This window comes from Syngnathus scovelli, chromosome 15, assembly GCF_024217435.2.
Source record: "Syngnathus scovelli strain Florida chromosome 15, RoL_Ssco_1.2, whole genome shotgun sequence".
NCBI classification, from domain to species: Eukaryota; Metazoa; Chordata; class Actinopteri; order Syngnathiformes; family Syngnathidae; genus Syngnathus; species Syngnathus scovelli.
The window spans coordinates 2,807,152-2,828,793 of NC_090861.1; the positions used below are offsets into that span (position 1 = coordinate 2,807,152).

At 46.6% G+C, this 21,642-nt stretch overlaps 1 protein-coding gene across 2 annotated transcripts; it reads right to left on the minus strand.

Moving 5' to 3' along the window:
• Nucleotides 1–644: 644 nt before the first annotated feature.
• On the minus strand, nt 645–21,505 carry doc2b (double C2-like domains, beta). Of its 2 annotated transcripts, XM_049741586.2 has the most exons (10): nt 19,563–21,505; nt 11,440–11,519; nt 9,196–9,219; nt 7,216–7,290; nt 6,338–6,447; nt 4,669–4,795; nt 3,707–3,864; nt 2,577–2,658; nt 2,068–2,164; nt 645–2,001 (listed from the first exon to the last, which is right to left on the minus strand). In XM_049741586.2, exons 1-10 carry the CDS (start codon nt 19,846–19,848, stop codon nt 1,868–1,870), a joined length of 1,173 nt encoding a protein of 390 aa, XP_049597543.1. In that variant the 5' UTR covers nt 19,849–21,505; the 3' UTR covers nt 645–1,867. The 2 variants fall into 2 exon arrangements, with proteins under 2 accessions (XP_049597543.1, XP_049597544.1); XM_049741587.2 differs by lacking the exon at nt 9,196–9,219.
• Nucleotides 21,506–21,642: the final 137 nt, after the last annotated feature.

Sequence of the window (21,642 nt, forward strand, 5' to 3'; positions counted from 1 at the left end):
TGCTCGTGTTTGCTCTCAGACTGGAATAGTCAGCAGCTGCTCTCAGCGAAACAAACAACCTGTCATTCAATCGGACAAGGGCGGGGCTTCAGCCAAGAAACGGGGCTGATGGGAAATGCAGTTCTTGCGTTTTTTGCTATTTCTGGGTCCGCCCGGGGTCGCTGGTGTGCTTGCAGAAAGTTTCCCGGCTCTCCTGGCCCTAAAAGGAGCTGCGGCAGAAAGTTTAGAACATTGACACTTATGGTTTGGTTTGAGGCCCTTGGTGTGCAGGGAATCTTTGAAATGACAAATAAAAACAATTTAAAAAAAACCTGCACTTTCCCACAGGGTCAATCTTCTGTCCATTTTGCCACCCAACGCAAAATAATTTTTGGCTGTTTCAACACCTGTCTGCTGTTCATGCATTTGGTTGCAGTATTGAACGCCACCGATAGAGGGTGCCAAAACTCCAATAAATAGGTCTTTGGTGCAAACGGAACCACTTTAATCTTTTTTTTTTTTTTTTTTTAAGTGTGATCAAAATATAATTTGACATAATGCATTAACATCATAACTCATACAAACATTCAGACAAACCAACAAAATTCACATCAAAGTCACACACGGCAGCCAAACGGGTACAAAATGGAGTCCAGAAGAAAGCATTGTCATCATTTGCGCATTCAATTTGAACTTTTTTTTTGGTTTGTTTGTTTTTTGCAAATACAGGAAACAGTATCAAACATTAGGTTATCTCATGACAAAAACAAGGACCTGACGCATGCATTTTTTTTTTTTTTTTTGGTTTTCTTTTTCAGAATATCGAGCTTGCATACAAAGGCAGACTGCTTGCAAAATCACATCGTCGCTTTGAGTCGGTAAATGTCGGTCAGGCTGTCGCTTATTGGAGGAGACGGTGATTATTGGGATCAATATAGAGCGGGGGGCGGGGGGGGGGGACAAATAATAGTCATCAAAATCATGTTAAACAGTTTGCCAACAAGGCTTCGGAAAGGTTCAATAAGTTCATAACTTAAAATGGGAGTCAAACTGGATTTCAACATAAAACCAGCAACTAAAAATAAATTACAACTGAAAAACTTAACTGGGGAAATCAACACAATAAAATAGTTGTATTTAAATAAATTTAAAACAAATTAAATAATATACAACAAAACAATGATAAATACAATTATTAAAAATAAAACCAAAAATTTGAATTAAAAAAACAATAAAAGAAGCCAAATGATATGCATTTAAAATAAAATACCATCAAAAATAAAATACAATTGAGTCCAAATAAAATCAGAAAACCATGCCAGGTGCTTGACTGGCAGTCTAGCACGTCTTTGCGCAAAGGCAGCATCTGCACTCAAAAGGTCACGCCGCGCATTCAGACTCATAAATAAGTGACGGACAAAAAAAACGCTACGTGTATCTCTGCCTCAACTCATCAGGGTCACACCCGGCCCTCGCGACCTCGCCTGTTGCTCCCGTGAAAATCAAATCCAACAAAGCGAAGGGGTGGGGTGGGGGGGTAAGGGGCCTCGAAATCACGACATGATCCGAGCGAGCACTGAGGTGCACATTCTCAGCCCACTTAGAGCACAAGGGTTCTACATTCTGCTCACGTGACGCATTGGAGCCAAATCGGCCAACCTACCATTTAGCTGCCGTGACAAGGCGGGAGAGAAATAAATATTGGCAAAATGCCGACCGGCCGTGCACGTGAAAAAATTGCCCCCGAATTCCGTATCGTGGTTATGAACGAACACTTGACGCTCATTCCGTGTCGGTGGCATTTAGACACGGGAGGACGAATGAAAGGAAGGATGGTCGAGGTGAATGCAGGCATGTGCTGGGACGGCGGGGTCGGGATGAGGGACATTCAGTCATTTAGGGAGCCGGGTAGCTCGTTGGTCAGCGTGTGCCAGCGCTCGATTTTCTTGTCCTTGTTCTTGAGGCAGTCGAACCAGTGCTTGAGTCGCTCCCCGTTGGCGTTGATGCCCAGAGAGACGCCGCCTGGAGTCAGGGAACAAGGTTTAAGTCATCGGGATCTTCGCAGCCGCGGGGGGGGATCCAACTTACCGATGAAATCGTTGGACTTGCCGATGTCGTAGTCCCACACGGTCACCTCCAGGGTCTTCTTAGTAAGATCCGCGTACTTAATGTCGTAACAGAACTCCTGCGCAAAAGCAGTTCGCCGGTTAGTTGGACGTTCCCAGTTCGAATCAGACGGTTCAATTTCTTCAAGAAGCTCATTATTCCCCCCCCCGCCCTCCCTAAAAGTGTCTGGTCTGTTTATGATTTGTAAAAGCCAAACTTGCTACATTGCCTTAAAATCAAAGCAATCTAGGACGTTTGTGTCGGAAGGAAAGGCCAAGAGGTGACGGCGGAATACGAGCGGGTAAAAATGTCAAAGCAAATGTCAAGCCGCTGGCCTTTGAGTGGATTTGGCCAGGTAGGGGAGGGGAGGGGGGGGGGGGTGCTCCTACATGCACCAATGTTGTTAAAGGAAAATAAAAAAAATATCACAAGCCCTAGTGAAATCCATCACAAAACCGAATCACACGAGTCAGGCTCACTGCAGTTGGTACCTCGTTGAACTCGGGATTGAGCGTCTTCTTCTTGACGGCCGTCTTGTGCTTGGACTTTTTGTTCTCGTCGGGTTTCAGGTACCTGCCAAGAGCGCAACAACAGACTGTAAATTACCGATTTAACGCCCCCAGGGGGAGCTGTGGCTCTGCCCTTCGTAGCAGACGCTGCCTCTATGTCACATCGGCAGACGCAAAAAAAAAAAAAATTACACAAAGACAAAATGCCGATAAACGCATTTAGAATTTTCGCAACGGCCAGTTGGACCCGTCCTCGACCCGCTCTCATTGCCATATGCGCCATTCCACTGCTGATTAGTTCTTTTTTTTTTTTTTCCTCGCCGTTTTTACAGACACACACTGATTCCAATTTCAATTTCCCAAGGTAATAAACACTGCGTGTCGTTGATGAGGACGACGCGGTGGAGAACGTAATTGCCTTGGCATCAAAACCAGACGAGCGACCTCGAGGGCCAACGAGAGAACCCAAATAAATTCACACTGGTCAAATTTAATCATTTCTACCCCACCAAAATAAAATGAAAAATTTGTATTAATTGTACATATAAATTCTATTTTTCATTTTTTTTTTTTTAAATCAACACCTATGTCATTATGCCCTTCATGCTCTTCAAATCTACCGGACAACGATGGTCCTCTCCCGATGCTTTTGTTCCGGAGGTGTACGCTGCGCTAGCTGTCGGAAATTAATTGCTTGGCCGGATCAAAGCGTGAGGAAATGCTCAGGTGTGATAAAACCACACACACACACACACACACACACACACACAAAACAAAACGAAGAGGAAGAACGCTCCTTGAAATTGTAGCTTTTCTGCCACTTGATGTAATCACAGACGAATGGGACCTCCTTTCAGCGCAAGCGTCTGAAGTGAGGTGATAACGATGTATTAGGACTGATACGCACGGCGAGCGAACATGAGGCTTGCGTAAAACACAATGCGCTTATTTTTTTGGGGTGATAGGGTTTAAGGTAATAAAGGACATTTTGTCAATGGAGTCCCATGTCAAAACCAACAATTTGAAAATTTAGCACCTGAAGTCGGTTTGTCCTCCATGACCGGACCCACAAAAAAAAAAAAAACTTTTGGGCCCAGGTGCTTTGTACGTACGTTTTGACGTAGGGGTCTGAGAAGCCGTTGGCGTCCATGGCGGCAAGGTGGGCACAACGTATGATGCCCACCACCAAGCACGACTTGAGCGTGTTGTATTTGAGGGAGATCATGATGCGCCCTCGCTCCTCCAGTGACTTGTCCTCGGTCTTGTTCACCTGGGAGGACAAAAAAAACGGTTTTCCCAGGTTTAAAATTAGGATTCATCCTCCTTAAGTGATCTAAGAAAAGTAAGGTTGGGTGGGAAGTCTCTTATCGTACACACAAAAGCTCTCGCCACTCTCTCGGTAGAACTTTTTTTTTTTTTTACAGAAGCCCCGCAATGCAATTTCCCGGCGAGTGACCCTGCAGCCGCTGATTGTGTGAATATACCGTCCCTCCACACCACATTTTTTTCAATCAAATGCTGCCAAAAAAAAGAGCCGCATCAGCGACATAAAATGCACACACAGCCTTTGAGAAGAAAAAAAAAAAAAAGCAAACAGGAAGAAAAAAAAATGATAGCCGGCCATCAAGCCAGTTGAAAGTGCAAATGCAGGCTTTTTCTGTTAATTCGAGCCATTTCCAATGGATGCCCGCTAACTCATTTGGACCAGCGAGTTTTGTCTGTTTGCAAATGATTAGAAAACGCGCAAAGCTGGCGACTTCAAATCACTGGAGGGGAGGGGAGGAGTGCTCGCTTGACTTTAGCACTTGATGGTGGGAAAAGATTCGTTCGTCAGCCTGCTTCCCTCAGCATCCCGCATAATTTTGCGTGGGACTGCAACACGTCCGCACCGCCTGCGTCCACAGCGGGGGAAACTACTCAGACATCACGTCGGCATGCCAACACGCTTCCGCCTGGCCGTTCTCCCGTAGCTCATTCGCGTGACGGACGAACGAGGCACCTGACCAAAATGTCTGACATCAATTTAGTCCGACTCGCTGGTAAACAAAACGAATCACTAAAAAGAGCGACTTACGGGTAGCTGCTTTTCCAGGCAGTTGTTGAAGGTCTTGGTCTGATTGGGCTTCAGCTTCTTGAGAGGGATTCGCGTCTCACCGATGAACTCGTTGTGGCGGAATTTGTCCTCGTCACACACGGAAATCCTAGCAGGAGGATACGACTCAGATGATTCGGCTCAAATGATTCGGATGAGCGAATCGGGTTGCCCAAAAATGCTGCCGACAAAAGTCACGGTGGCTTCACCGACTCGGGTTAAGGGGACTGGGATGAAACGCCGACGAGTCAGATGATTCGATTCACTGACTCAAGTTAGCACTGCAGACGACTCTAATTCGATTCAATGACTCAAACTACACTGACAATTCGTCCACCAAATGTACGTTTCCAGCTCTTACGCCTGGCCTTTGCTTTTGCCTCCTATCTTTTACGTCATTACCATGAAATGACAAGAAAGAAAAAAAAAAAAAAAAGGACAACACACACACACAAGTGAAGTGGTGCCGGATGGACAGGTGCCGCTGAATTCAATTTAGCCAAAGAAATGATGTGCACTGTGGAAATGTGCGAGGGCTTCGCTCAGTGCTGATTGTTTGTGAAAAGGCTTCATCAGCGCTGGACGGCGGCCGTGTGATGACACACACACACACACACATAAACAGACACAAAGTGTGTTTGGAGAGTGTTGATAAGGCCGCGCTGCTACAAACAATAAATTCACTCCACGACATTCTCAACAGCTCGCAGCAAATAAAAGCAAGCTTCGTTATTTGACTGTAGCTCACCCAAGAGCTCAGCCAAGTCTTGTTTTTCGTCTATTTGCGTATCTTCCAGTCGAGCTCAGTGCTGCCGATAAATATTGTGGCGCAATGTGGTACTACACCAAAGAAGAAATTTGAGCTAGCTCGTCCAGTATAGACTGCGAAAAAATATTTAATAAATATGTTTCTATCAGAAGAAACCTCATTTGGATCTTTACATTTTGTTGCATATGCTCAATTGAAGAGCGAAGGCGCCTACGGCAGCCTGATGATGAAATTTAATGAGATGGACTTATCTCAAATTAATGAGTGACTCCACAATCTCCACCTCTTCAAACAACAACTCGGCGTTTTGAATATAAGGACGGCAATTAATGAAGCGCCGTCTGAATGATGAAATGAATCCCATTAGCCGCTAAGTCTTTTTTTTTTTTTTACACGGTGAGTCACAATGGCAACGATGAAAATGGACTTCCATGGAGGGAGTTTTCTTTTTCAGCGTGACTGACATTTGTAAAGAGCTAAACAAAAAAAGTCCAGAGAACAAAACCTGGACTGTTTCACATGTTGAAAAAGCAACAGTGATGTTACGCAAGGTACAAAGTGTGACCTTTATCTTTATCAAGTTGGTTGTATAATGGTATGCGTTGCAAATAAAGTAACGCGCAGCCCAGGATTTCTTTTGAAAGCGTTTAAAAGCCGTTTCCATGACTACCGCCGCATTTGGAAGTTGAGGACAATCCAACAAGGGCGAGAAAAGAAAGATTATTCTTCAGAGAAAAAAGTTGTTTTGTTTTTAGAGAAAGTCTGACTCATGAGAATCTGAATTAAAAATAAATAAATAAAAATCTCAGTCTAAGAAGACTTGGTAGCTGCGTCCATTGTGAGTGGACCAACCCAAAAGGTCAAAGGTCAAGCGAGGAGTACCTGAGTGTTTTGCGGACCATGTCCTCATCGGTGATGCCGTAATAGGTCAGCGTCTCGCTCCAGACGGGGTTGAGCGTGTTGTGCAGGGTCTTGGTCCGAAGTTTATTGGCCTGCCAGACAGACGGATTTGTTTTTTTTAAAAAATATTATAACTTAAAACTATCTCTGAAATACAAAAAAAAACGTCCTAGTGTTATTTTGACCGTTTGAGCCGATATAAAACAAACAAACCGAAGTTGTCAGTTCCCATCGGGAGATTTATGACGCCGACGACTTCATTCCGCAGATGCAGTCGGCTCGATTTGAGGTTTCGTTTTTTTCTGACCGTGTTGACACCCGTCTGGCGCGCCAGCGCATTGGAATTCAACGTGCGGCGGCCCAGCTCCGAGCTTTGCGTCGCCCTGCCAACAATCCGTCTAATGACGCTCAGGTGGCGCGTTGGGGAAAAACTCAAGGTGTTCCCGAACGAGCACCTTGACCTTGGCGGGGGTCTTCGCACCGGCATGTGATGCTGAACGGGGGTCGCAAAATTCAATTTCAACGGCAAAATTCATTTATGGCAGCTTGGTGTTCTTTTGTCATTGCACAAGCTACTCATCTTGTCACACATTTGCCGTAAGACAAAAAAATGTGCATATTTTCAACAAAATTTTCTTGCTACTTTCAGAATAAATTTCATTTTTTAGACTTAAAAAAAAAGTCTATCTAAAGATAAAAGTACATATATTTTTAGGATACAATGTCGTAGTGCTTTTAAATAGTGTCAACATGGTGAGAATAAAAATCTGATTTTTTTTCAAGCCTAAAGTCAGATTGAGTTTTTTTGTAGATACCTTTGACAGAATTTTTTTTTTTTTGCCGCCAAGGTGAAAACATACCTTACTGGCACCGGGTAGTAGGTGGAGCTTGACGTAGGGGTCCGAAAGCCCGTTGTGGTCCATTGGCTTGAGCCCCTGCCCAGAAAAAAACAAATAAATAAATAATAGTTTTGAACCCGCAGTTTTAATTCAGATTTCCCCCCCCCCCCCCCAACGCCTTTATTTTGGAAAAGACGGCGTAAAAATTTCTATCTCTTCGTTAAGGTTTTAACGGCAAACTTGACTGACATCTTATTAGCGGAACCAGCGATGAGTCAATAGAAGAAACCTCATTTGGAATTTCTTCCATTCTGGCCACGCCGAATGACAAACGGCGTCAGCGGGAGGCAATCTCCTCGCCAGTCGTGACCCGTGTGCGTTTCATTCGCCGCTTTATTTCCTCTCCTTCCCCGGTGAATCATCATCCATGTACGCCGTATATACGCATTACAACACCATTGAATAATCGTGGCGGGAAGTAACCGAGTAGAAATAATTTCATGTCTAATTGTATCAATTGTCGTACGGAGGATGAGATCAACCGGAGTCAAACTTGGTCAATAAAGCTGCTGGTGAAATAAATTCAAATTCCATAGATCTCACTCCCACAAAAAAATTCTTAGGTGGTTAGACCCACAAAAAAAAAAAACGTGCAAAAAAAACATGGCGGCAACTTCCAATTATTTCCCTAAAAATTTCAATTTTTTTTGACTAAATTTCAGACTCGACATCCAGGAGTTTAATCAATACAAGTCCACAAAGTTAAATTAATAATTGTCCTTTCCGATGGTCATTTACTTTTGCTAAGAACAGACTTTTCAGCCGAAGGGACATCTGCATCAGCGCGCGCTTTTGGACACTCACTTGATCGTAATTAGCGATTCATTAGAGACGGACGACCGCGGCAACGCGGCAGATGGGCGACATGCATCACGATGTCGCTAACGGCCGCGGGCAAGACCGAGAAACATCTGCTGGCGTTTAATCGCTAATAAGTTGCCTTGGTTTCAATCGGCATTTTCTAAGCGGGTTGACACTTCCAAAAGGTGGAATTGATCAAATGCTAAATGGGAGATGTATGGTTTGGGGAAACGAGGGGATAAGTGAATTTTTTTGTGTTAAGTTAAAAAAAAAAAAGCATGTTAATAAAATATGCGGCACGATAAAGCTATTGAGTCTCAGCAGTCATTTATGATTCAAAGCGAGTGCTTTTTTTTTGTGTGCACACACACACACTTTGATTTCCCCGTGTCGCTATCAGCCTCCTCATCAGCGCGGCATACGTCTTCATTATCATATCTGACCGGGCTGGTGACACCGAGGCGGACGAGGCATCAATCACGGAAAATAACAGGAGCGCCGCGACAGGACCATCAGCGGTGCTAAATTTACTCACGCTCTGTACTTGCGGAGAAATAAAGATACTGGAGTTAAAAAATAAAAAAAAGTTTAAGTAGGATAGAAATACATATTTAGAATTCTTTTTGAGTGACTTATTGGCAAATTTTTGTGTGCCGGTATTTCGACTTGGCACTTGCCACCTCTGTGGAACACGGAGCGTGGGGTTAAGGGTGGGGGTGATTGAGATGGGGGGGGAGCACCTGCGGTCTTGACGTCGTGTAATGTAGCCAGCCGGGCAGATGGGCCCGAGCGATCGCCGAGGAGTTACGGCTCGGGGTCGCGCGGGGACAGGCCGTGTTGATGGAAAGCCATTTATTTGAGAAGGAAAACAAAGCGGCCGAGGCGTAATGGAGACGCATCTCTGCGGTAGATTGCAGATTTTTAACAGATTATTTTATTGGGGGTATGTTTTTATTTTTGGATGTTTGGGAGTGACCATAGAGAAGGTTCAGGTGTGGAATCACAATGAGGGAAGTCAGGGGCGAACGGGGCGGGAGTTGGAGGTGGGATGTCAATCGGGGTCCACTGGTGGTTGGGGATGCTTGTGGAGATAAGACGGAACGATTGAGTCAACGATTGCGGCTTATCTTGCAGGCTTACCTTCTTGTATCTGGGAACAGGGAGCTGTTTGTGTGCGTGTGTGTGTGTGTGTGCATGGCAACACAGAGAGCATGCAAAAAAAAAAAAAAGTTGGGGAAGAAAAGAGGGAAGGAAATAAAGTCATGAGATTGAAAACAGTAATGTGACATAAATCAAAGTAATTGCACAAGATAAGAAACAATAAGATGGGAAATCAAAGATAAATGGAACCTCCAAAGTTAAGGCACACTTTCGGATCGCAATCTACCGACAAAAACTTTGCCCAAATAACAAATTGCAAACCCTTTCCGCATCGTTGCCAATGAACCCAAAAAAATTAGCTCGAGGCAAACGTACAAAATGAACTGCCACGCAAATTAGCATGGATGCTACGTCAACTAATCAACATTCAAACAAGCTTGACACTTGGAGAACAGCAGCAAAAGAAAAATCAAGGCTTTAGAATTGCAATTTACAACTGAAAATTGGAAAAGAAAAAAAAAACCTGGCACTTTTTGTGTTTTCTCCGTGCAGGGAAAACAAAAGGGCAAACCGCAGGAGGAAGGGTCTCATGAAAAGACGGCAGCTGGCGTGTCAAGGTAGGTTGCAGCGTAGGCGGCGAGGAATTAACAGGTCGAGCTTGGACCTTCCATTCAACGCTGACACAGCGTCTGACTCACCCGACGTGTTCATTCATGAAAACACACCACTGAGTCCCCAGGTGCCTCTTATTTCTTGATCCGTCCAACTAGTTGCCCCTTAGGGGCATGCAATTTGGCGGCCATGTCTACCATGAGCAGGGAATACATCCGCCATTTTGTAAAACTTCACCGTTTGCCATAAAGCAGGACAAGAATAAATGACATCCCCTAAAATCAGTGTTTGTCTTTCTCGAGTAGACCCACAAAAAAAAAGCCACGGCTTCAAAATGCACAAGAAGTCTACCATTTTGGTTATCTCACCGACTTCATCGTCATAAACGAGCTTCGGTTAAAGCGGACCGGAGTGTAAGCAGCCTTGTTTTCGACTTCCTCCAAAAGCTGCCTGACCAAACAAACCACCTCGATTTGGCCTTGATTTAATTAGCGCCAGAGAAAGGGAGCCTAGCGGGGGTGGTGTGTGTGTGTGTCACCAAGGTAGGAGACATTTTTTTGGTCCTTGGTGCACTCAAAGCCAGACGGGGGAGTGGAAATAACCTCATTTGTCTGAGAATGAAAAGCGACGGAGAAGGCAGGGGTGGTAATTGCTTTAATCAAGGCGAGTTGCGGAGGTAACATTTTGTGCCTTTGACGCATTAGCATGTAAAACGCGTGCTAATGGTTACGTAAGCCCGATGGCCTGACTTGAAGGTAGACGGGGGGGGAAAAAAAAAAGTTTGCCACGTCAATGGAGTCGTAAAATTAATTCCGGCTGGTGTCCTTGTCTGACAGTTTCCTCAAGTTGTCAAGACGAAACAAAAGGCTCTGTAAAAGAGGTGCTATAAATCAGTGAGCCATCGCGGCTACTTGGCAGCGCTAAGGCGAAAACCCGGAATGACCTGCGGGAGAAAGCGATATGGCCGCAGAAATGGAAGCTACGGGGAAAAAGAAACCCGTTTGTTCCTCCCTTCTGCTATCCGTTGGATTATTTCCTTTTTTATATTTAATCCGCGGAGGTTAAATGAGAAACAGACGTCTTCCCCGCCGCAGGATGTGTTAAGGCGCAAAAAAATATTCACGCGGTGTCGTATGAATATTGACGCGGGCAACATATTGAAAGCGTGTCGGCGGCGTTATGCAAATTTGGCTTCGATTCCCCCTGCCGCTCTCCGCTGCTGTTTATGCATCAGTAAAGGGAAAATGTCAGCAGTCTGTCACTGCTGCAAAATTTACATTTTCAATGGCCAATTGATCTTTCAAATTTAGCGCCGTATCAAAAATGACGCCTGTGGGAAAGGTTACCGGAATGTCTGCTTTTTATATAAACACAAAATGGGCGGAGTCACGCTCAATTGGTCAATTTGATTGGCGACTCCAGGATGAAAACAAACTTCCTGTGCTTTTTAGGAAATTGATTTTTTTGTGGGTCCACTACTGGTAGACATCCCCACCAAATCTCAAATTGCTAACCGATTGTTTTCCCCCCACCTCAAAATATCAGAGCGACCGACCCATCATTGACCAAAATGACCTTAAAATGGCTGCTTCAAACAAAATGGCAGGCTTCCTGTGTCTACTCGAATTTTTTTTTCATCTTTCAAATTTCAAATGGGCGACAGACGCTTACCTTGGCTTTGTTAATGGTGCAGTGGAGAGCATTGTGCTCCTGGTCGTACAGCAAGCTGAAGTCCAACGTTCCCAGCGTGGCTGCAACGGGAAAAAAACAAAATTCAAATTGTTGCTCAATTTGTAAGCTTTCTGCGTTGCGACGCCGGCGGCGATTACGAGAAGAAGAAAGAACGAAAAAGATGGCAAGGAGCCAAACTTTGTCTTGCCAGAAGTAAATAGAAGACCACACTTTGGTGGACACGTTGCGCTCGGAAGGAACAAGTGCTCGAGTGTTAACGTGCTCGCCTGTGCCAGGCCGCCATGAGCAATTTTCTCGCCTGCTTTACTTCGGCTTCCCATTATTTCCTCCTCATTAGAGTGGGACGACACGATCTGTTAATTTAAAAAAAAAAGAATGTGTTGTTTGTTTTGCTTATTAGCCGAGATGATTTCAGAGGGATGGAAAAAGCAAGTTGTTTTAGAATTTGTCAGACACGCACACTTGACACGACAATCTGGCGTTGACCTCAAGGGGGAGAGGACGGGGGGGGCAAATAGAAAGAAGGCTCCGCACTTGACACAAGCGCCACCACAATGATTCGCACATTTGCATACTGATCGAGAATTACATGCCTTGCCGCTTCGTTGCAATTTTCACCCTCCTCGTCGTTATTCGCAATTAGGGTCGAGGAAGGAACGCATCGGCAAACATCGGCCATGTTTGAAGTGACGTTTCGCAACTCTACAGGTGACTTGTTTTGCTTTTTTTGGACCTACCTCTATCAGAAATTGTGAAAAATTAACAGTTCATAATTCCCTAAAGCAAGAAACTGTAATATATGATGACTGAAGAACAGGGGTTCGAGGATTGACCCCTGGGGCACTCCACGATCACAGAGTCACAAAGAAGCATCAAATTTTTGCTTGAAATCTGTTTCCGTCATATTGATTCTGAACTTTACTGCCATCGTTGCCGCATGTAGCTAAAAAAACTCTTCCGGCAAGCAGTCGATGTGTCGATTTGCGCCTGCTTTTTCCGGCAGGTGTGATTGTGACTCATCGCACTCAGCGGAGAGTTGGAGAAGCATTCTATCGCCTCAAAAGCTACTAAAAATATCGAAAACGGGCTGCGAAACTGTCGGTCGGGGCTGATGCGGACCTGGAAGTCTACCGGAATGGTCCCGATAGCGCGGCGATGAGCATTCCCGCGTGCAAATCCGCATCACACACCCGTCACGCTTGACGAGCACCTTTGCGAGAACTCTAAAAATAAACCCGGTTATTTTGAATGAACTCGAGGCGGGTAATCCAAGGCGGGTCGAGGCGACAGGTAGACCTGGATCACAAGGCCACGAAACCACATGGCCGCGCGGTAGTTTGCCACCGCCTCGGTCGTCACGGAGGCTCCTGCGGAGTGAGCTGATAAAAAGTGCATCGCGTGAATTGCCTGACACTAAAGGTGTTGCCATGACAACTGAGGAAGATCCGTAAAGTGTATTAAATGACAACAAGTGGACCTTGAGCTTCTGCCCCCCTGCTTTCCCCCGTCAGGAATTAAAGAGCCATTTTAGCGATATTAGCGATATGAGGACAGCGAGGTGTTAGCGTAGGTAGCGAGACAAGCGGCATGGCAACACGTATTGTAGCCCTGAATTGACATGAGGATCACGTCAACGTCTAAGTGTGTAACCGGAAAGGCTGCGCTTACGAACGCCTCGTCGTCCATGCGAACGCGCGCCAGGCCTTTTATTTGGAGCAAAAAAATTTTTTTGTTGAAATGCGCTTAAAAAGAAGACACAGCGGATTATAATCAGCTGTTGACCGTACTTATTTTGATTTTTTGGGCGGAACTGTTGACAGGAAGCGAGTCGAGGTAACAAAAGCGGACTTGATGAGGCTGGTGATGAAAAAAACGAAAGACGGCGGGGGCGCAAGACATGTTTTGCATCGAGCACATTAGCCAGTATTTTTGCACGGGCCACCCGCAGACGACTATTAAACGCCTCGAGAGAGGAACAGACGGCGGCGTGCGACGGGAGGAGGCCCGGTGGGTCAACGCCAGGCGAGGAACAAGAAACAGCTTTGGGAGACTGCTTGATGATTCACTTTCACTGCAATGGATGCCAGTGTGTGGCCCAAGGCTGTTTTCAATTTTTTTTTTTTTTGTTTCAAGGAGGGGAATAATGGGCATTCAAATGGTGGCATGTACTTGAGAAAAATAAACGCCAGAGAAGTTGCTGGAAGCCTACCTTCAAACCACGACCCTGATTTAAAACCAGAACCAAGATTTGAAACCCTAATTTGCTAAATTGGTCTTTCTTGTCTAGCCTAAAGTCTTGTGTCAAAACCAGCGTGTTTTTTTATTTTCGGGTCGCGTCGGTCTTCATTTTTTCCGTCACGCGCCCTGATTTTCAGCAGCAGCTGGGCTGGGCTGCTTTTTGACAGTAATCGCGCCACACGCTCGCGCGTTTGCCCGCTCTGGCGGCTTATCGGGCCATCACAACGCACGTTATTGTCCATTACGGGATTCCGCCTTCCCTCCGGCGGCGCAGACGACACGCCGAGACACTTTGTGCCTGGAAAAGCTTGCTAAAGGCCCAAAAGACTCGCCACCACTGTCAAAGCTTTTACACGGGATACAACATTTTGGACGCTGGAGCGCTTGATGGCTGCTTCCACGTCAGATACCCTGAGCCTCGGTTTAAAACCCTAATTTGAAACCCTACCTTGAAAACCGTGCAGGGTTGTGCACGTTCGGTCCGGCCACATGCATGCATTACGCGCCTGTAAACGAATTACGCTATCTGGCCACACTCTGGCTCTTCCCCCAAAGCAGCGCGACTAATCCGGTTGGTTGCCAGGAAGTGAGCGAGTCCGGCCGATGGATGAGGCGGCCCGTCAAATAGGCCGCCGCGGCCGGCCGGACTTGATTTAATATCGGCCTGGGGAGGAAATAAATGGCCGGTTGCGGAAGATTGGAGGTGGGGACGGGGGGGTCACGCGGAAAATGAACCGAGGCGCGGTCTATTTCCTGACGCCGCTATTTGTCGCGGTTATTTTCACGAGCGCTGGCGGGGATTTCCATGAAGTCACAAAAGCTGTTTTACAAATGTTTCCGATTTTAATTTTTTTTCACTCAGAATTCCGTGGTACTACTGCATTAGAGCAATTCCTTCCACATGGCATTCTAATTAGCGTCCGTTCATTATTTTTCCTCGCTGGCTGCTTTGTAATTACGTTGGACTTGAACAGAGCGCCCCCCGCCCCCAACCGATTCATTCATGGTTGTGCCGGGGACAAACAATCGGGCTTTGTTGTCAACAATTTGCCACCGCTGTCGCGGACAGCAAATCTTAGTAATCAAGACGCTAACGAGGCCAAGTCCAACACAATCACGCACGCCCTCGTGTGATTAGCGGACGTGTGTTTTTATTTGGGGCCATTGCTTGTTTGTTGAATTTTTTTTTACCGTTTTATGACATCGAGTCAAAGAAAAAAAAAAAAAAAAGCCCCATATAATTGGCCGCACGTGTCGATCATAACAGGACACATGCAAAAACACGACTCGAGTGTCAGCCATTTTAGTTTGAAGCAGCCATTTTGAAGCAAATTTGAGAGATTGGAAACTTACAAAATTAACCACTGAGAAGTTTCACCAGTCAAAGCGAAACTGATGAAGTCATGATGCCCGGAAAAAGAACTAAACGCCGAGTCTGCCATTTTGGTTCGAAGCCGACATTTTGCACAAGTGGGCCATAAAAAAACAAATGAAAAGCATTGAGGCATCGTACGGCTTCTGGGGGCGTTCCAAGCGCGTGGCGCTTTCGAATTGAAGCAGTACATCATGGCGTCACTGGCCCAGACAGCAAACAAGCTTCAGGTTAGGGGTCGCCGCGAGAGTTATAGCTTGATTGGCTTGGGGGGGGGGGGGGGGGGGGGGCTATCACAAAAGAGAAACAAACATGGGCTGTAAATAAACAAGGATGTGTGGCGGGCGGCTGCGTTGTGGATCGCTAGCCCGCACAAAATGGAGCGGTCGCTCCAGGTGGCGTGTGCGAGATAGAAGGAGCAGCACAATGTGCATTGAAATTTTTTTTTCTACAGTGTTATTAACAACCCCCCCCCCCCCATTCCAATAAACTATTTCTACAATTTCCTACAACTATTTAAACAGGGGTGGCTCGGTGGGGCACCGTCCCCCTCACAATTCAGAAGGTGTGGGTTCAATTCCACCTTCGGCCCCCCCTGTGTGGAGTTTGCATGTTCTCCCCGTGCCTGCATGGGTTTTCTCCGGGCCCTGCGATTGGCTGGCAACCGGTCCAGGGTGTCCCCCGCCTACTGCTGGGATAGGCGGTAAAGAAAACGGACGGATGGATGTTGCCGCCGTAACATGCCACCGGTGTCACCGAGTTCTTTCCACCTCATTCAACAGCTGTTGGAAAACAGCGTGCTTCATTTAGAATCTTTTTTTTTTTTTTTGAATCCATTTTTCAAGCCCTTACAAAGCCTTCGCAACACAATGCCCGAAATGGCCTTGTTTGGTCTGACACACTTTGAAAGAAGCCATTTTGGACGTGCACGTTGCAGAGAAGAGGAAGTGAGCGCACTTCAGCCCAACCTCAATCACTTGGTTACCCCCCCCCCCCCACTCACCCCCCCCCCCACACGGTCGATTGACTGCGTTGCGCAATCCTTGCCCCAGTAAATACGAACGGCCATACTGATGGGAGTTGAGGCGCATCCCTTAGACAAAACCAGTGCTTTGCCGCCACTTTTAGCAACGATACATTTATTTATTTGCTTTTACAGCTAACACATAACGAATGAACAGTTCGGAACAGTCTGCACTTGGATATTTCATCCGCATAGATATGTCCTCAGCAAAGAACGGCGCGGATGAACGCAAGAATGGCGCCTTTTATGCGGGCTCGCGAAAGCGTGGGCGGAAGCCTCGCCACTCGCCGGCGTCTATTCAGCGCGCCCATCGAGCCAACGGCGCCGCGGGAGGGAGGCTCAGGTACACAAGGAAAAAAGTGCCAACAGGCAGAGTGACATTTCAAATCAAAGCAAATACTCTGGGCTGGCTTTTGTTCCGTGAATGCGACATTGATTGCCGATAAAAGACATTTTATTCGGGCACGTCAAGGCGTTACTAAATTGTTAAAGCACAGAGAAGAGCTTGCACAAAGCATGTTTTTTTTTAAACTCTGCAGATTTTATTTGGCCGAGTAAAATATTGATGAACCCATTAATCTGCTAATTATTTTGTAGAAAAAACGTATCATGAATAAAATAACTCCTTTTGGCTCGCTTACAGGCCTTAATAATTTGTTTTTTTCTCCGATGGCTAAAGAGAGATTTAGTTGGATTGGGCTACAAGTGTGAACCATTAGAATATGCGAGCGTGTTTTATTTATAGAGCACTTCTCGGAGAGAGGAGCGGCAAAGTACTCGAGCTGCTTCAACTACAGTTGCGCGCACCCAACGCCTCCTCGACGGGGCGATTTCCCCGGCGAAATCCCTCCTGCCATTCCTCTCATTACACATGAGGAATAAATCAATGGTGTCATTTGCTGCAATTGAAATGCAGATCACGCTAATGAGACACCGCGTAGATTTTTGTCCGCTAAGTAATTCAAAGATTTTTTTTTTAGCCGGTCGGCCATTTCCAATTAATCCCGGGCGCCCGCAATTAATTGGCTAGAGGACAAAAGACCCCACCAGTCTGTAATTATTCTGACGAATGACCCCTGGGAGGGTTAACAGTTGTGACATTTGTTTTTGGGCGGAAATTTAAACTTGATTTGTTTTTTGGTGAAAACGAAATGAGCGTGATGACAAGTAATTTCATGCCATATGTTTCATAGAGAGACCAAGCACACACACCCAGCAGAAGGCTTCAGTGGGAGTTTTTTTTGTTGCTGCTAGCGTGTGCCGCTCACCGAGTTAGCAGTCTCCCGCTGGCCACCAGAACGTCATCAGTCTGTCTCCCCCTCCTAAAAGGCTCAATTCTAATTAGAGGCGAAGGTCGATTGAGTGTGTTTTGGGAGGTTGTAAAATTTCGGCCATATTGACGTTGGTGCTGCTGTTTTGGTTAGCAACAAGGTAGAAAAAAAATTACATTTCCTAACATAGTATTCCTTTGTTAAATGAACTGACGGTGAAGTCTTGCGATATTTGCCGCTGAGACGCACGAGCGCGTCGATAATCGATGCGTACGCGCTTCTCGGAGAAGTCTCATTCCGCCCGGCTGAGAAAACGATCTATTTGCACATACCGTCAGGTTGGCGCGACCTCCGCGACTGACGCCGCATTCTCAGATGCGGATTGAATGAAAAAAGCAATTACCGGCCGACCGAGAGAAACGCTTTGACAAGGCTCGCAAGTCTGAGAAAAAGTCCAACTTTAGCACTTTTAAGCCGCTACACAAATTGAAAATGTTTATGCCTGACGAGTCCTAATCTGCCATGGCATCTTTACGCAGCCTTTAGCTTCTTCTTTTTGTGTGCAGTGCAGTCAGGAGTTTGATGCGATCAAATGACACGAGCGAGTCTCCAATCGCTCCGTCTTGAACGAGTCGAGTCGAATCAGATTATGTCAAGATGAGTCAAATCGGGTTGTTTCTAGTTGATCTGAATGAACAGGCAGTCTTGAATTGGACTTGTCCAATCCGACTGTTGCTTTTCTATAAGGGGATCCAACCGGCACCCGGTGAGGCCCCCCCCGCCCCCCAACAGCCCCAAACAATTGCCTTTGAGGCTTATCTCCTGCAAACACGAGAGCGTCGTGCGTATGGCAGGACACGCCCGCTATTTCTCCTCAGCCCGGCGAGGACGCGATAGCCTCCGCCCGCTGGCGACAGCCGTTAATCGGCCTCTGCACCCCCCCTAAACGTTGCTGCACTTCAATTAAGAAAGTCAAGGTTGAGTCACAATGAGTCTCGCGTGTGAGTGTGGGGGGGGGGCGGAATTGAGCTTTTATGCAGATTAGCCGCCGCAACCCGTTGAATTTGGCTCACAGGGGATGCAGCCCCACCCCGTCCCAGAGGAAGCGTGCATGCTGAATGGAGTCCCACAACAGGCGATCTGGGTCGCGGCTGCCTCGTTGCAATCGCAAACATTCGGCGCTCCATTTTGGAAAAGGTTGAGTTTTGAAATGTTTACCGACGTCACCCTCGTAACAGCATCCTCACACTAAGGGCAAAAGTGTAGCCAAGCGGAGACTATGGACTGCCGTCCAGCCCCAAATTACAGGAAAGGGGAGACAGTGGAGTTACGTAGCGCAACAGGGCATCTGTTCTAACATCCAACATCTGCCTGCACCCCCTCCCCCATCATCATCATCTTCCTCCTTTCGGCCAGTGCAGGATTAAAGCGGCTCTAAAGCCACGCGCCCCGCCCCCTCCCACTGCGGTGGGATTAACGGACTTGTGTCACACATTAAGCCCCCATCGCCAAAAAAACTGCAAGGAGGTCTGACACCATGAAAGTTGATTGATTCACAGTCAGCTGGGGATGACATTAGAGGGGTTTCGGGTCACCTGCAAATGAAGTTGTGGTCAAAGTGATTTATCTGGTTAAATTGAGCAGGTTCATGCAAGGGATTGACACGGGGTCATATGCTGATGAAAAGGTCACAAAAATGATTTGATTTTCAGGGTAGGGTTGATGGGGAGGGGGGGGGGGATCTGCATTTCCAGTCAGCTGAGCATAAATTCCGAAAGCTAAAGCGGCACATCATCTCCAAGAGATGAAGTGGCGTGCGGTGGAGGATGGGCGCTAGGTGAGGGGAGGCTTCCCAAATCGTGAATGACTTAGGGATCACCTGTGGATGAAATTGCACCCTACAGATTGCTGCCACAGTCAATCTGGAGGCACCCCCTCGTCCAAAAAAAGAAAAAACTTCACGCAGCCAAATGCTGTGCTAAAACGCCATGCATGTTCCTGAGGATGAGGTGAGCGGGTGCAACAGTTGTCTGTGTGAGGCGGCCACTTGCCACACACACACACAAACAATACATTCGCCGGAAAGGCAACATGGAAAAGGTGATGGGACTAAAAAAAAAAAAAAATAGAAAGAAAATCCCTCAGGCAGGGAGACGCTTGACAAGCAGCGGAAAACAAATGGCAGCGCATCACTCACTGGAGTCGTCCGAGTCGTACGCCTCCACGTCGGGCTCATCATCTCTCCTGGAAGCCGAGGCTCCGGCGAACGCCCGCTCCGGGCTGTCCTCACTTTCCGAGGCGGCGGCCGGGGCGGTGGCGGCGCAGAGGGCGGCGCGCGGCGCCCCGACGGGCGGCAGGCCCCGAGGGTAGCGGGGGAAGTAGTCGGAGATCTGCTTGATGGGCTGGATGGGTCCGGGGCACACGTCAATGGCCATGTGCTCCTGGATGCTGATGGTGGGTTTCTCGCCTTTGCGTTGTGTCATGCATGCGGTCCAAGCCTTCTGCCGAGCGCAGCGCTGACGGGAAAGAAAGGGACAAAAACAAAAGAAAAGAAAGACAAGCTCCTCTCTCGGGCGGACACGCGCGATGCCGCTTTGCGGCCCCCCCCACCCCCGCCGTCTGAATGCCGCCCCTCCCGCCTTGGGTCCTTTCCCACTCTCCTGTTTGGAGACCCCCCGCACTCCACCCTTGGCCGCCTATCTGCACCAGAGCGGAGGCAGGAGTGTGCGCCGAGGAGGGAAGAGCAAAGGGATTAGTCGGGGAAGGGGGGGGGAAATCAGCTGATGTCGCTGCCTAGCAACCGTCCGGTAAACAGGAACCGCCGCGTCACCGTGCTTAATTCCCACGTTAACCTCGTCCATCTGGACATCAAGTTTGAGGGCCCACACGTTCCATTGAAATGCAACAGGTTGGAGAAATCACAAACTACGCTACAATAACGGCTTTGACTTTGGCTCACCTGTAAAGAAAATAATTTACAAACACCTTCTATGGAAAGCCTGGAACCGCCCATCAACAGGTTGGACTGAGCTATGGCGTTCCAACGCACCAGTTAAGTCGTTCAAATGGATTGACAAAGACGTATTCGTAGTCGTTCAACCATATCGATAGTCCTTTGAATGTATTGACAAAGTCATTGTAACATATTGGTAAAGCACTTAAATTGAAATGTTCTGCAAAGTCGTTCCAACGGATTTGTAAACATATTGATAGTCATATCCCAATGTTAAAATATGCCTAAGTATGAAACAGTAATAAAGATGCAGCTTGTATTCAATAATTTGTTTTTTTTAATTGTATTTTAATGTATTGATAGTTAAATTATAACGTCAGCAGAAGCACACAAGTGAATAAACGCTGCAGCGCCATCTGGTGGTATCTGCAAAAGCGCATTGACTTGTATGCATTACGGGCTATGTATTCGAGATTGGAATACAAACGTGTTTATTTGTATGGAGACAGCAGGGTGGAATTTGGGGGTCGGTTCAAGCACCCATTCTTCCCAAACAAGTTAACAAGATGTCAAAACACGGAAAAGCCCCAAATCAAAAGTGCAGCTTAAAAGGTTCTGACGCGTTTAATGTTAGCGGGGCTCCTGAGTGCGTCTCAAGTGCTTTGAGGGATTTTTATCTTGTCAAGAAAATGGCCCTTCTTCAACTCTTCCCAAAATTGGGGGAGATAAAAAAAAGTAGGGGGGGGGGGGGCAATGTAGCTTGTCTTTAAAAGATCAACACTGCCCCCTGGTGGGGAAGGCGCAAAACACCCCCTGAGCTGCGTCGGCGCAAATTGGTATCTCGGATGATTGTTTTCGTGTCACCTTTTGATAAGATTGTTGCAAGATTGATTGATTCAGGGTTATTGATGAAATTTCGATCAACTGTGGATAATCTAGTCGCCTGGTGATAACCTGTCACCTTTGGGATTGATTTACGTGGTGGTTAAAAAAAGATGCACCAAGTCACCTGATGATTGTTGTGAGAGTGATTGATTTAGAGTGAACTGTTGATTAAAACTGTCACGAGAGTCATTGATTTAGGGTCACAGCTTCATGAAATTGTTTGAATAATGGTTGCCGATGCATGACAAAAATGCTTTTTGGCCGACAATTACAAAGTCTAAACAAGACAATTTAATTCAAGGAATTTAATTTAAAAGGGAAAATAATTAAACTAGAATTCATTCTTCATAATATGGAAGTGAATTGAAAAAGAGAACAAGAAAAGAACAGCAGAACGGGTTAGTTTTTTTCCTTTGTTAAATAAAACCGCCCAAGGATA

Bases quoted from the DNA above. Each gene is read 5' to 3' on its own strand.
- doc2b (XM_049741586.2), bottom strand. From the start codon at position 19,848: ATGACACAACGCAAAGGCGAGAAACCCACCATCAGCATCCAGGAGCAC. The intron at 9,220-11,439 runs GTAAGCGTCTGT...GCACACAAACAG, and splicing joins GCACCATTAACAAAGCCAAG to CTCCCTGTTCCCAGATACAA. The intron at 4,796-6,337 runs GTACTCCTCGCT...TCCTCCTGCTAG, and splicing joins ATGGTCCGCAAAACACTCAG to GATTTCCGTGTGTGACGAGG.